The following is a 14,885-nucleotide window of genomic DNA, read 5'->3' on the forward strand; positions in this document are numbered from 1 at the left end:
CTTGTTTAATCCGGCCTAGCGGGGGTGGGAGTACCAACATTGAAACAAAACACAGAATAGGGAGTGCATTCTCCAGCACTGACAGAAAGTACACTTAAGAGACTGAGAAGATGGGGTCGATTAACCTGAGGGTCAGGAGATGCAGGAGGACCAAGAGGGTCTGCCATGCTGAGGAGAGCAGCTGGCAAAGCTCACTACAGTCTGGTTCCCTGGGCCCTGAGCGCTGAAGACAAAGCAAAGGTCTTGGAATAGTCAGCCTCCTGAAGAGACACAGGGCCCATGCCCAAGATTTAGGCTAATTTCTGAAGTCCCAAACTACTTAGACACTGGGAGAGGAGACAGGATCCAAGTGACAGTGCGGGTGGCTCTTGGAGACCCTAGGAGCCTGTTTCTTTCCCAGGTAAAGTGTGAGTGTGAGGGAGGGGGTGGATGGGTAATTAAGGAGGAAGAGAAAGTCCCGGAACAGGCCAAGGTAACTGAGCTGGTGATCTTGGGCATTTGAGGTTGAGAAAGGACAGCAAGTATTTATAGAGAGCTTTCTTGAGACCAATAAAATCTACTATTCACTGTTTATTATTATTATTATTATTATTATTATTATTATTATTATTATTATATTCCTTTTTCATAAGCTTTAGCTTATTTGCTCTTCATGACCTTGGGACAGTACTGCCACCCACTTTACTGCCTGAGAAGGACAGCTAGGGCTCTTCCATGGAGAGGGCAACAGAGGGAAGATGGGGGTTCCAGTCTGGATCTTGTGACATTTTCCTACACCATAGACCTTCAATAGCAGAAATGAAAATGGTGGTCCACAGCCAGCCCAGCATGTGTACCTGCACATAGAGGCCATGTAAGGACATGTTTACTTGGTAACCAGGCTTCTAGTTAAGGTCCAGGCATGGGATTCTCTACTCTGGGAGGGCAGTGTTCCCTCCTGATGGGGGATTCCTGTCCTTTAGAAGGTGAGATGCTCTTGGTGATGAACAGACCTAACAGGCACAGCCCGCGCTAGGGAAAGCTGTTTCCTGATCACTAGGACTGGCTCTGAGGTTTCCTGTTGGGTGCCTGCTCCTCTTTGTCTCTTTGACCCATCTCTGCCGCTTGCCCATTGGCTTGTCATACCTCACTGCTGAACTTCCCCAGGCCAACTGGAGATCCTCCGAGTACTTCTGAGTTCCCAAATTACACACAGCCTTCAACTCGCAGCTCGTGGCGAATGCCCCCACATTCGGATTCTCTGTGTATCATGTCCTTTGCTTTCTCATTGCTATTTAATTTATGTGCCTTCCCCACAGTTCTTCTCCAGTTCCACTCATGCTAATTAATTGTGAGCACAGTTCATTTTCCCCTAATAGATTACAGTCCTTAGAGACAGATGCTATATTGAATTTATCTCTGCAGTTCCCCACTCTCCTTTCATGTTTAGCTGGGGGGATAGATTTAAACTTTGTGGGCATACAACAAATAATGACTAAAATGAATTTTACCTAGGTTTCCAGTGTGTGCACTCACATGCACACATGGGCTATGAAATGGATCGAGTCCTGTGAAGACACAGGAAAGGAGATGCCACAGTCCCTATCTGCAGTGAGAAGCCATTCCCGGGGGACCCAGGTTCCTGCTCCTGCCTCCAGGTTTCCCAGGAACTAAGGCCTCTGAGAATAGAGAGGAGAGGAAAGGAAGAGGCAACCTAAGCAGGGCCGTAAGACAGAGAGAATCACCCCAGAAAGCGCCTATGGGAAAGCCCGAGACTTTCCTGCCGGGATGGTGTTCAGGTGCAGTCAGGTAAAGGCTAGCTCCGCCCACATACACACACACACCGCCACACAGCCCATATAGCTCAAAGTTTCTTTATTGGCCAAAGATTTAAGACTCCCCTGAGTCAAGTTCCGGGGAGACAACAGAAACAGTTAGTAAAGGGGGGAGGGGTCCTACAGCATCGAATCTCAGCCAGCCAGCAGGAGAGAAGCCACTCTACTAGAGATGTTAAGATATAAGATATCCCCCAACACACACACATGCTCGATCGCGCTCCCCTCCCCCTCTCCCCCCTCCCCCCCCCCTCCCCTTCCATCCCCTCCCTCCTCTCCCCTAGCACCCGGAAGAAGAGCCTCGTGCCATACTAGGGCTCACATGCAGAGGCTCCACCATAGCAAGGGAGGACATGGATCTGTTGGGGGTTGCAACTATAACCTTGTGACCCCCCCATGGCCCCAAGCAGTACCTGCCAAGGCCGAGAACCCTTAAAGAGCCTGGCTGAGCTGTTCATATCCAGCTATGTACAAACTAGTAAGGCACTGTTAAGCACAAATTCAATCCCAGTTCAAGAACGAGAGGCTCCATGCAGCAAACTCTCCTCCCAAGGCACATTGGGAAGGACGCTGTTTTCAATTTCCTATCTTCCTTCGGACCACAGAGGCGGTGATGACAACTGCTCTCTCCATACATATAGGCAGGGCACTAAGTGTACAGGCCACCTCTTGAACTTCTGTCTGTGTAGCCCCTCAGACGCTCCTTTACCCAGACTTTCCTCACACTTTTGACTTTGGTCCCAGGTCACTTGGGACAGAGACAGATGGCAGAACCCACCCTCCTCCAATGCCAGCATTTCCCTGCCTCTCAGAGCAGCCGGGAGGAAGTGGGGGATTCTGGGACAAGCTGCTGAAGCCTGTACTCCCTGGGCAAAGGGTGCTCTCTGAACCTGACAAAGGTTCCCCGTCCCTGCAATACCAGAGTTCACTACAGAAGCTCCAGCACAGCAAGGAGGGCCATGGACCTGATAAGGATTGCGTCTGTGACCTTCTGACCCCAAGGCCCCAAGCAGTACCTGCCAAGGCCTTGATCCGGGACCTCTCAAAGAGCCTGGCTGAGCTGCTGTCGTTGTCCAGTTCGTCATCTGGGGCGTCCCAGCGGGCATTAATCCGGCTGTACGGTGGCTGGTTGCCCACGTTCTCAAACTCCGTGGCTGATGTCATGTCAGCAGGCTCTTCTTAGCAGCTATGCCTGGCTCAGTCTTCATGGAAGGGTCCCTAGGGGACAGCAACACAGTCACACAGTCAAAGGGTCAGCCTCCGAGCCCCCTGGCTCTTTTCCTCAGTGGGAACTTATTAGGGAAATCCAACAGAAGCAGATCCTATGGAAGCCACCCACTGTCAGGACAATTTCTTCCCCTGGGGTCTCAGGGTCCTTCCTGTGTTACAAAATATGGCAGCAGAGAGTAACAGCGGCAGTGGCAGTGGCAGTGGCCTGGACAGAGGCAGAGAGCTGCATGCCGCAGGGCCCGGATGGCCAGCAGGTGGAGACATCAGTCCCAGTGAGCCAGCTTCCTTCAAACCTGCTGCCCAGGCACTCGAGAGACAGTTCTCCTGGGAGCCAGAGGCTGGGGATTGTGGGATTGGAACTCAAGGAAGAGAAACCTCAGACATGGACTAAGATTGGACGTCTGCCTGACAAGAAGAACACACACACACACACACAGGAGAGAGACAAGACAGAGAGAGACACACACACACAGAGAGAGAGAGAGACTGGGTTTGACTTAAAAGGAACCAGTGTGGTGGTGGGTGGGTGGGTGGGGGTGGAGAGTCTATCAGGCGGCCACTGAGACTCCACCCTTAACAACCGGAAAGCCAAACTTCTTTTTCCCCCTTCCTGAAAGTGTGAGCAGTGGCTGGAATAAGGTCTTCTGTTGGATCCCTGACCAGACCAACCAGCCTAGGGTAGCAGTACCAGGCGCTGTGTGCCATGACATGAGGAGAGCTGGGTACGTTAGGGACTGAGTGCCAAGGGAAAGGACGATCCATGTGATTGGCCAATGCTTTCTTTCCAGGGAAGTTTGGAGGCACTCACAGAAGGACGGTAGAATGGCACAAGAATCTAAATGAAAGGAAGAAAGCAGCAGGAGCGACATCAGCACTGAGGCAACAGGGAGCTGGCGAGTACCTGGAGGATGGGAGAGATTGGGGAGAAAAGAGACTCAGGAAGCGGTGGGGGCCATCTTGGTTACCAATGTCCAGGGCCTTGGAAAAATTACTGCCTTCTCTCATCTGTACCTGGGAACTCAAGGGATTCTAAATTCAAGTCTGTATTTCAGAATGCGGGCCCAGAACCTTCACATTCAAGAGAGTAACTGTGCGTGGAAAAGCCAGGGAGGTGGTGAAATAACTACTGTACACCGTCTTCTCACACATGCCGACGTGTGGGCTCACACCCCTCACACGGTCCCCAGGAGCCACACAAGGGCAGGAGAGCAATGCTTGCTCACCACTCTGGGCACGACTTCAGTGCTTGGACCTTACTTTTCAGACTTAGTCACCTCAGACTGGTCTCCCAGTCTGATAAATCAATCCCACCACATCCCTTTGAGGTGAGACAGGAGCCAGAATTATCTACCCTAACTGCACGAGGGAGAAAAGACACAGGATGAGGCCTCCCCAAGGTCGACCACCACTACTGTGGTGGCTTAGACGACAGCCAAACTGTAGCCCTGTTTTCACCTTGACTGGAAAGGTCTTAGGGATAGGGAGGGATTGGGCTATTAGAACAGTGTGCCCCAGCTGCTAGGGCTGTAGGACGGTATTTACAGCTCAGGGCAAAGAGAACGTGCAAAGTGGGAAAGCCAGTCACCATCCTGAACACAGTATCCCACACCATGCCAGGCCCGTGCTCAAGACTACTTTGATCCCTTTGAACAGCCCGTTCTCCATAATGAGCCAGCTGCTTCTCGGGCTGAGCTCTCCCTCTTGATGGTCTGAGCAGAGACAGCTGGAAAAGGTTTCCCTATGCCTCGAGCCTCCTCCATCTCCCTGGAGGAATGCAATGACCACTGGCTTGGAAGTGTGAGTCAGACAGCTGACAGGCTGACCACCACCTGCAGGGCCACAAACTTATCCAGGAGCCCCTGAGAGGGGCCAAGTTGCCAGAGGTGAGGTAAGACGGCCTGAGCCCCAGAGGTAACTAGACCCTGGCTCACTCCCTTCATCCCGGGCTATTTTTAAGAGTAGCTGAGAGAGGCCCAGGCTGCAGGTCTGGGAGTGAGATTACCTTAGCTATGGCTCCGTAAATAAGTCTGCCCCAGAAAGATGAGCCCAAGCAGGCGGACCAGCAGAACCAGTGTGCAAGACAAGATGGATGGCCCTGGGTGCAGGAGATCAGGGACACAACAGCAATTCATCCTGCTTAAAAACGCCATCCTTCCTGAGATCGCAGCTCACAGAAAACAGCAGCCAGACAGTGGCTCTGCCAGGAATGTGGGAAAATACATTTGTGTGTCTGAACAAATGAGTCTAGTGCATTTGTTTGTTTGTTTGTTTGCTTGCTAATGGAAGAACCAGATCCCTGGGGATAGATAGCACAGAAGAAATGAGAATGGGGTCTCTTCCTCCTGACACCTTCCCTAGCCCCTGCCCAGCTGACAGTTTTGTCAGAGTCAAGGGGTGATGAGCTGTGTCCACATGTTCCAGCCAAGATGGTCTCAGAGAGGACGGACCTAAGAGCAGGCAGATTACCTATGGTTATTCCCGAAATGAACAACATCCCTCACCCCAGGCCAACACTGTGAGCCTGAAACCAAATTCAACCCTGGACTCTCTCAGTGTCAGCCACATCCCTTCTATTGCCATCACCATAACCCTTCAAAGGCCTGACTAAAAGAACCGCCTAGGTTGAAGAGAGTAGCATATGATGGGGTCTCTGGGAACATCTACTCACATAAGGAGCCACACAAATGGCACTCACACTGTCACTGAGGGCAACTTAGAAAAGGGATCAAAGCCTCGATGATGTCGGTCATTGATGCACGAAGAGTGGCCTTCCATGACTCGTGGAGGACCCCAATACAGGCCTAACCTTGGACCTCATACCCTTGTCAGCAAAAGGACGGGTGTGTCATAGGGTAGTTCCTTGAGCATTCAAGTCCCATTTCACCCTGATGACTTTCTTAAGCTACCAAACCTCTTATCAGTGAGTAGGTGGTCTCTTTTGTCACATCTCCAGAGTCATCCTTATCCCTTGTCTCCAGGTGACATTGCAGGACAAGCCCTAAGGAGCTTGCCCACACAGCTCAACACACTGAAAAACCCATGCGACTGTAACAGCACAAAGTGCTCAATTGCTGAACGAACCTGCTTTCTCTGAACATACATCCCGGAGCCGCTCACGCCACCTCTCACGCATCCCGGAAACCCGTCTGCTTCTAGAACAGCTCACAATATGAGCCTCAAGTGCTTCGCCCAGCTCATCAGTGAGGACCTGAGGAAGTGCCAGGGGCTACAGTGCTTTCCCTGTAGGTCTGAGTTATGGTTTATGACAGCTTTCCCCATCCCCCAGCAGGGAAAATAGACTTTTCTCCACCCCCAGTCTCCCGACAGTAACCAGTACTCCCTCTTCTTTCCCAGTCCCTCAAAGGCAAGAAGCAAAAAGAAAAAAAAAAAAAAAGTGCAGATCCACTTCAGGGTGGGAAATGGGACCACATCAGGGAATGCTACTTTTCCTCTGTGGGGCCCAGCAGAGGCTGATGCAGCCGCTCACACACTGACTTCCTTATAGGATTAGACACACTTGACATTTGTCTGGTTTGGTCTGCTCTCACCTGTTTTCTAGTGTGTTCTGTCGTTTATGCTGCCCCAACCTGCTTTTAACCGAAACTTTTTATTCGATACTATGGCAACCCAGGTCAGGAGATTACCCTGCAGGTCCCTTGGTCACTTTTCTGCCAGTGCATCTCCAACAAGGGAGTGTGCCTTCCTACCCACTCCTTTCACAAATGGATTGCATATGCACAGACACCTTAAAGAAAAGGCCTATGACACACACAGCCACCAAAACACACTGAGAACCAATGAGATGCCATTCACCCCAGGACCCCCCATGTCTCCTGGACATCGCCACCTTGATAATAAGTTCAGCCTCAATATGGTTACAGCTAGTGAACAGAGCTCTCAGAACAGTAGACCATGGGTGTGTCAGCATCATGGAGCAGGAGGAAAGCCTAGGTAAATGCCACCTGTAAGTGGTCTTTCCAGCAGGTGAAAACCACCAGCATTTCCCCTTCCAGAGTGCCCTGTGCCTTGCCACACTGTGCAGTTCACATGCCAATCCAGCCTGGCCACAGAGACGGGGTGTGGCTTAGAGTCCAGAGCTCTAGGACTGTCTGTAGTTGCCAGCATCAAGGATCCCCATGCCTTTGTGATGTCTTGCTATGTACTGGTTGGTCATTCTCAACTGTTACTGTTTGGTGATGCCTTTTGCAATCCCTGCTACTGCAGTTTCCATTACTGGGCAGGGGCTTCAGACCCACATGTTACAACTTGCCTGCCCTCATCATGGAAAAATCTACTAAGAACCGTCTCTGGTCATCCGGCTGCTGCTGGAGCAGGGGCGGGTGGTGCTAACTGAACGCTGTCATCCTTACAGGGATTAGGTTGGGAACAGGTGCTGCTTAGCTCTGACACAGGGCATGGCTTTAAGAACAGTGTTTATCAGCACTCACATCCTGCTCCACTGGGAGCAACTGGAGGGGGGAGAGAGAGACAAAGTGAGCATCCCCGGACACGACACTCCAAACTCTGAAGCTGATTCAGTTTTGACACGATGTTCCCCAGGTTGGGGATTTAGCTCAGTGGTAGAGCGCTGCCCTGCAAGCGCAAGGCCCTGGGTTCTGTCTTCAGCACCCGGGGTGGGGGTGGGGAGACACATGACATTGCAATCGGAAATTTCCATACCTGACTTCATGTGATGTTAGGGTCACTAAAAAATACTACATAAAGTTACCTAAGGCTATGTATGTAAAATATACATAAAAACATGCATGAATTTTATATGTATGAAGAATTGGGCACCCTTAGGACTCTCATTATATATGTGCAAATATTTCAAAAATCAACAGGAAGATTTTTAAGAATCCAGAGTACTTCAGATCCCATGCCTTTCCGCACACAGTCTTCAAAGATAATGTCTACTTTTCCGGGCTCAACAGCAACAGTTACAGAAAACAGATGCTACGCAGCCCTGCTTCTCCACACTAAGGTTTTTGTCGTTGTTGTTAAGATTAACGCTGATTTATTCTCTGGGTTAAGCAGTAGGTTGAAAAGGTAAACTTCCACTTTTCTTCTGCACTAGGAGGTCCCCAACCAGCCACTTCTCTCTTCTCTGAAGAGAGTGGTAGGAAGTGAGGAAGAAAAGTACTGAAGCCCTAACACTGGGAATGGTCAGGGTAGAGTGAAATGATAAACTTCAAATCATTAAGTATCTCTAATAAAAAGGATCACATGAAAGGACTCCTAGTACCACTGAGAACGGGACAAGGACCTTATGACCCGTGATTTTTCTTGCCAAAATTGGTGAGCCCTAGAATCAAGTCTTCAGAACTAACTTTCCCTTTTCAGGATTTACAGGAAATCAAGAGACAAGAAAGCAAAGAGACAAATCCAGAGCTCTGGGCATCCTGCAGACAACTGATTCAGTCCTCTAGTTCACGTCACTGAAACAAGGCTGAAGAGATGGCTCAATGGTTAAGAGCACTGACTACTCTTCTAGAGGACCCAGGTTCAATTCCCAGCACCCAGATGGTGGCTCACAACTATTTGTAACTTGTGCATACACATACATTTGCAGGCAAAACACCTATACCCATTAAATAAATAAAGTTAAAAAAACAGAGGGGGGGAGGAGGTGGGTTTTGTTTTGTTGTTAAAGAGATAGGAATTAAGGATTATTGTGGATCAAAAGAGACTTAGAAGATGTAACAAGCAAAAATGTGTAAGTCATTTTGTATCTTGGGACAATCAAGGCTCTTTGAATAACAGACTCAGTTTTGGCTGCTAATTAGGAATTATAGTCAATTGTAATAGGTACAATAATGACATTATGATCATGTAAGGAAACTAAACTGGTTTGAAAGAAAATGGCCCCCATAGCTCACAGGGAGTGGCACTGTTAGGAGGTGTGGCTTTGTTGGAGAAAGTGTGTCACTGAGGGTGGACCTTGAGGTTTCAAATGCTCGAGACAGGTCCAGTTTCTCCCTTTCTGATGCTTGCAGATCTAGATGTAGCTCTCAGCTACTCTCCAGCACCATGTCTGCCTGGATACTGCCATGCTCCCCACTATGGTGACAAAGGAATAAACCTCTGAAATGTAAGCCAGCCCCAATGAAATGTTTTACTTTACAAGAGTTGCCGTGGTCACAGTGTCTCGTCACAGCAACAGTGAAACCCTAACTAAGAGATAACTTACTGTACATTTTAACAACACTGAGGAACACACGGAGGAGCAAGACAGGACACCCTGGATTTGCTTAACTCTGTTTTAGGAATGTAGGAAACAAATAACCCAGATGAGAAAGTTCTAGCAACTGACTTGGAGTGAGATACACAAGGGAGTCTGCCATACCATCCCTGAGGCTTCTACAGGAAATTCCTGAAATAATTTTGTTATGATGGCTCATGCTTGGAATTCCAGCATTCAGGAGGCTGAGGCAGGAGGATTGCCATCAACTCACATCTACAGTTAAGTGTCAGGCCAATCTGGGCTATAGAGTGAGACTCTGTCTCACTAAACAAACAAACAAGGCCTCAATAAAATTTATACTTACTGATATACTAAATTTATAAGATATATAAAAATTTCCTCATGAAAGATATGGTCCTAGATTCTCAAGTAGATGCTTATCCTGAACTCTATATAGAGTGTTTTTCTCTACCTACAGATCTATAATAAAGCTTATAAATTAGGCACAGCAGATATAACACAATAACAGAATTATAAAACTATAACTATATAATAAAATTATATTATATATGTGTTGTATAATACATAAATTATTATATATATAATAAAATTGCCAGCATCACTACTCTTGTACACTGGCTCCATTAAGCAGAATAGGAGTTACTTAAATTCTAGCTATGACTCCATGAAGGTCAACCTGACACTAGAAAGGATAGCAAGTGGGTGCTGGGTGGAGAGCATATACAGCATGGATACAGTGAATGCAGGACAACAGGATGATTCACATCTAGACTGCAGGAGGTGCAAGTCTCCATCATGCCACTCAGCAAAGTCTGAAGCTTACAAACTTACTTCTGCAGTTTTCCACTCAATACTTTCAGATTGCCACGACAATCTAGAGGGAAACAGCCGAGCAGTCATAAGCCATTAACGCAAGTGGTGCTTAGAATACAAGCCAGCGCTACTGAGGCCCTAACATCTGGCAAGCTCTGGCTTCTCCTGCCGCCCCCGCCCCCCAGCTTATCTCCCATCTGCATGACATGACATCCAGGCCTTCTTCAAACTTGGCGTGTCTGACCTAACTCTGGGCCCTGTGTATGCTGGGCCAGTGCCAGAGACACCTTCTGGAGCAACCATGCACATCTGTCTCTTTCCCATCTCCCCAGGCTCTTCTTAGAGATCACTCCCTGTGGCAGTCCTCCCTGGGCATGCTACCTAAGTGAAGTCCTCCCCACCATTCTTGGTCTTAGCACTCTGACCCACTATCAGAACTGCACTTACACATCTGTCTATTGCTTCTCCCCACTTTCTCTCTCTGGCCTAGACTGTGGGCTCTGTGTAGGCAGGCCGAGCCATATCCTAGGGCTCAGTGCTACACCTGGGACACCAGTAGGCATTCAATGAATGGCAGCCTCTTAGAGACCGACTCATTCTGTAGCCCCTCGACCTCCACCTCACCATATCATCACCCCATGTTCTCGTGTCCTGGCTCTCCCATTTGTGGGCACTAAGCATTCATTTAGAATCTATAGCACTGAGGCCAGTTATTACACGTCTGTAGAGAGCCTTTCATTGGTCATCCCTTCATGCTCCAAAGCCTTCTCTTTACTTCAGGCTGTTGCCACTTCTTGCCCAGCTTTGGTGAATGTTCCATGTCTTCCTATGCTCAGGCCTTTCAACCTCATAAGAGCACGCCCTGCCTCTGGAAGCTTCCAACAACACAATCTAATCAACTAAGGCATCTAGGGCTGAGCGTATCTCTCCTTGTGCTGACTCTGTTCAGTGTATCCTGTGCCTCCACGTTACGTGTGTCATATCCCACACACAGAAATTCAGTTGTCTCTCTCCCACCCCCCTTTTTCATTTTTACAAGGACACATTTTTTTCCATCTAGAAACACAATATAAAGCAGTCTTTCAGAATGTAGTTGGGGTTACCTTTTCCCTCCCACCCACTCTCCTGGGTCCTCCACCACTTCTAGGCCCAAGTGGAAGGGGCAGTCGAAATGGGATAGGGAACCGGCAGGAGCCTTACTTCTCAGTCTTCCTCCATACCTCACCCTCAGTAGCCATGGGCAGGTCAGTGTAGATCCACACAGCCACCCAGTCCTCTCTACTTCCCATCCCTCAGACCTGGCCTCCATGTTGTATGTACTGCTTCGTTTTTGTCAACTGGATACAAACCAGAGTCACCTGAGAGAGAACCTCGGTTAAGGAATTGCCTCCATCAGACTGGCCTGCAGGCATGTTGGTGGGGCATCCTTTTGACTGACAAGGCAGGGTCCAGCCCACTGCGGACAGACGAAAGACTGACAGGGGAGGGTCCAGCCCACCGTGGAAAGACGGTCCAAGGCTGTACAGGAAAGCAGGCTGCGCGAGCCGTGGAAGCAAGCCAGTAAGCAGCACTCTTCCATGGCCTCCCCTTCAGTTCCTGCCTCCAGGTTCCTGCTTTGAGTTTCTGCCCTGACCTCCCTGAGTGATGGATGATGACCTGGAAGTTGTTGTAAGGCGAGATGAAATAAACTCTCTCCTCCCTGAAAGTTTTGGTCATGGTGTTCAGGGCAGCAACGAAATGGAACTAATGCAAACATCTAGACTTTTCTCCTTCCACCATTGTTTTACAATCAAATCTTTCCATCTTTTTTTTTTTTTTTTCTTTTCGGAGCTGGGGACCGAACCCAGGGCCTTGCGCTTCCTAGGCAAGTGCTCTACCACTGAGCTAAATCCCCAACCCCAAATCTTTCCATCTTAAGCAAAACTCTTCCCAATCCCCTGCCTTCCCCCTTTCATGACCAAACTTCTTAACAAAGTTGCCAAGGATATACACAGGTAATCGACATGAGAGGAAACCCAGGAGGCTAGAGCAAGGCCAAGAGACTGTCAGGCCTTTCAGAACTGAGAAATGCGGATTTCAACAAGGAGGTGAAGGCAATACTTAGCAAGCTAGAGAATGCGGGTGATGAGGGCACTGCTCCCAGCAGAGTAGACTGGCCCGGCATGATGCCAGACACACCAAGGGACCTATAAGCCACTTGCTGAACACATACACAAGACTGGGAAATGGCCTAGGACGAGAAGAGGACTTTTATTGAGGACTTACTATTTGGAGGTCAAGAAGCCTGGGGGCTGGGAACACGGCATGTGCCATCATGCTGAGGATGGGTCATCAATATCCAATGCTGTCACCACTGCTCCTGCCCCTCAGCTACACGTTCCCAGTAGCATCGGGACCCAAGCCCTTATGAATCTCTGTACATCTTAAAGCCTCTGATCCAATCCCTGTCCCAGTGTCCTCATTCACAAGGTGGGGAAGAGCAGTAGCTTCTCTAGATGCTTCCAAAGGGGAAGGCCTTCCCCACTTCATGCAGAAGTCGTTCCTGTCTCCTTCCTCGTGCCACAGGAACGCCAGTCACGGAATGACTTCAACCCCAGGATCTCCGCCACACAAACAAAAGCAGCTATTTAAAAAGATGGACTTTTAAATAATGTATAAGTTATGGGTGCCAATTTATTCATTCATGTTGGAGCTTTTACAATAACTCAATTAAAGCTCATCTTTTAGTTCAGGCCCACAAGGACTCCTGAGGGAACAGGAGCTGGCCAAGGGGTTTTCCCATCCTCGGCCAGGGCACCGAGCCTGACACTGAGCCTGACTTCATGGGGCCATCCTCTGGGGACATTTAGGAGGTCATCTGCAAGAGGCGGCTCCAGACTGAAGCAGAGGTAGCTGCAACTTCTCAAGGCTTGGCATCAGTTCCTGCCCCACCCATTCTTCCCGGCCTTCACAGGAGCACGGTGGCCACTTAGCTCTTCAGCCCTTGCTTGAGCTCTGCTGGAGGGGACACAGCAGCTACCAGGTTAAGAAAGCCACACTGCAGTCCGAACTCCTCAGGAGCAATATCAACCTCGTCAGCTCACTGGATCTCTCTACCCTTGGGGAGAGACCTCGTCGGGGGTCACATATCAGATATAAAGGGTTATAGCATTAGAAATGTTGAGGGCCGCGGCTCTCGATGACTGTGAAGCAGAGCTTGGGCTAGGACTGCCTTAGCTACTACTTGCCGGTTGCTATGACAAGGGCGAGGGTTTATTTTTGGCTCACGGTTAGAATGTATAGGCCATCATTGTGGGGAAGCCATGGCGGCAGCGGATTGAGGCAGCTGGCTTTACTGCATCCATGGTCAGGAGAGAGAGGCAGAGGCAGAGACAGAGAGACAAAGGTAGACAGAGAGAGCCAGCCAGAAACAGATGGATGCTGATGCTCTGCTAACTTTCCCCCTTTTTACTCAGCCCAGGATCCAACCTCAGAAAATGGAGCCACCTACCTTAGTTATTAACCTTACCAAGACAATCCCTCACAGGCACTGCCAGAGGCTAACTAGTGTGGAGGATCCTTCACGTGGGTCCGGAGGCTTGCCTCCCAGGTTGGTCCAGACCCTGATAAGACGATGATCAACACTAACCGTCACAGACGGGAACCCAGAGTAATTAGGATGTACGCATCTTAACGTATACACTTCCTGTGTGCTGACCTGAACAAACTTAAACCACACTGCTGCTACCACAGCTGCTATCACCCCTCTCTGTCAAAAGAAAGGGCCTAGCTTGAAATCCTAACTACTGTACTTAGTAGCTGTGTTCTACAAGGCGTTTAGCCACTCTGTGCCTCAGCTTCCCTGAGCTGCTATGGGACAAGTACTCTGCCCACCCACGTCTTGGTGCTCCACTTTCTGCTCACACGGCTGAGGTGCATTTCCCGGCCAGCTGTCTGCTTAGGTGAGGCAGACGTGGCCTGCATCTCTTCAAGGTCTTAGGCATCAAACCCTTCCCCATTGTTCTCTGATCTCTGCCCCTAAGCTCCTAGAACCAAAGGACAAGGGCCACATGACAAGGAAACTGCCTTCCTGGGTGACTGGGGTGGAAAGCTTCCTTCTGGTGCACATTGCTCTCCACACCTACAAAGTGATGAGGAATAAAAGTTCCTTTTGCACGTTCCTCCACTCTACTCAGCATCCATCGCACAAACGTGCAGAAGAGATTATATGAACTTACACAACCGCGATGTGGAGACCGTATACTGCTACACAGCCCAAGCTGCTATTTACAGAACAACACGCCGTGTACGTTCAACCTTCTGAATTCCATCGGTACGCTCTCATAGTAAAGATAAAGGGATACAGGGAGAAGAGTTTACTGTCAGCCCATTGTTCTCCCTGAGACTTTTCCCTTCACTCTTTCTGCTTGTCCATGCTGTCTAAAAGCTGGGTCCCTCCACGGAGTAGGCCAGCCCTTCCTCCTTCCTCAGACCTACTGACCTTCCCACAGCCAAGCAAGACTGACACTGACAACCTCAGGCCCTATCACTGTAAGCTTCTCAAAGAGAGGGGAGCTATGATCTCTTTACTGGGGAGAGTCAAAGGAGGGAATGACAAAGAAGCAGGATTGGAGCTGAACCAGGCCAATGGGTGAGGAACGGTCGGCCGGACCAAACACTCACCACCTTTAAATAACACAAGGGAGGTAGTGATCCATGGTATCCGCAGAGAAAACCAGCTGCATGCCAGTGTCTGCCCTGGAAAGTAGAGACTCTCACTACGGCTCTGGCTATAACTCTGGTCTAGTTACTTTTCCTGTCGCTATGTTAAAAACAACTTAAGG

At 49.3% G+C, this 14,885-nt stretch overlaps 1 protein-coding gene across 1 annotated transcript in view; it reads right to left on the reverse strand.

Moving 5' to 3' along the window:
- Positions 1–14,885, reverse strand: part of Sptb (spectrin beta, erythrocytic) — a 126,660-nt gene that overhangs the window by 66,176 nt on the left and 45,599 nt on the right. The window contains exon 2 of the mRNA XM_032907973.1: positions 2,831–3,032. Within this exon, the coding sequence (XP_032763864.1) occupies positions 2,831–2,978 (148 nt within the window). The 5' untranslated portion in view covers positions 2,979–3,032. The remainder of the gene's footprint in view (positions 1–2,830; positions 3,033–14,885) is intronic.

This window comes from Rattus rattus, chromosome 7, assembly GCF_011064425.1.
Source record: "Rattus rattus isolate New Zealand chromosome 7, Rrattus_CSIRO_v1, whole genome shotgun sequence".
NCBI lineage: Eukaryota > Metazoa > Chordata > Mammalia > Rodentia > Muridae > Rattus > Rattus rattus.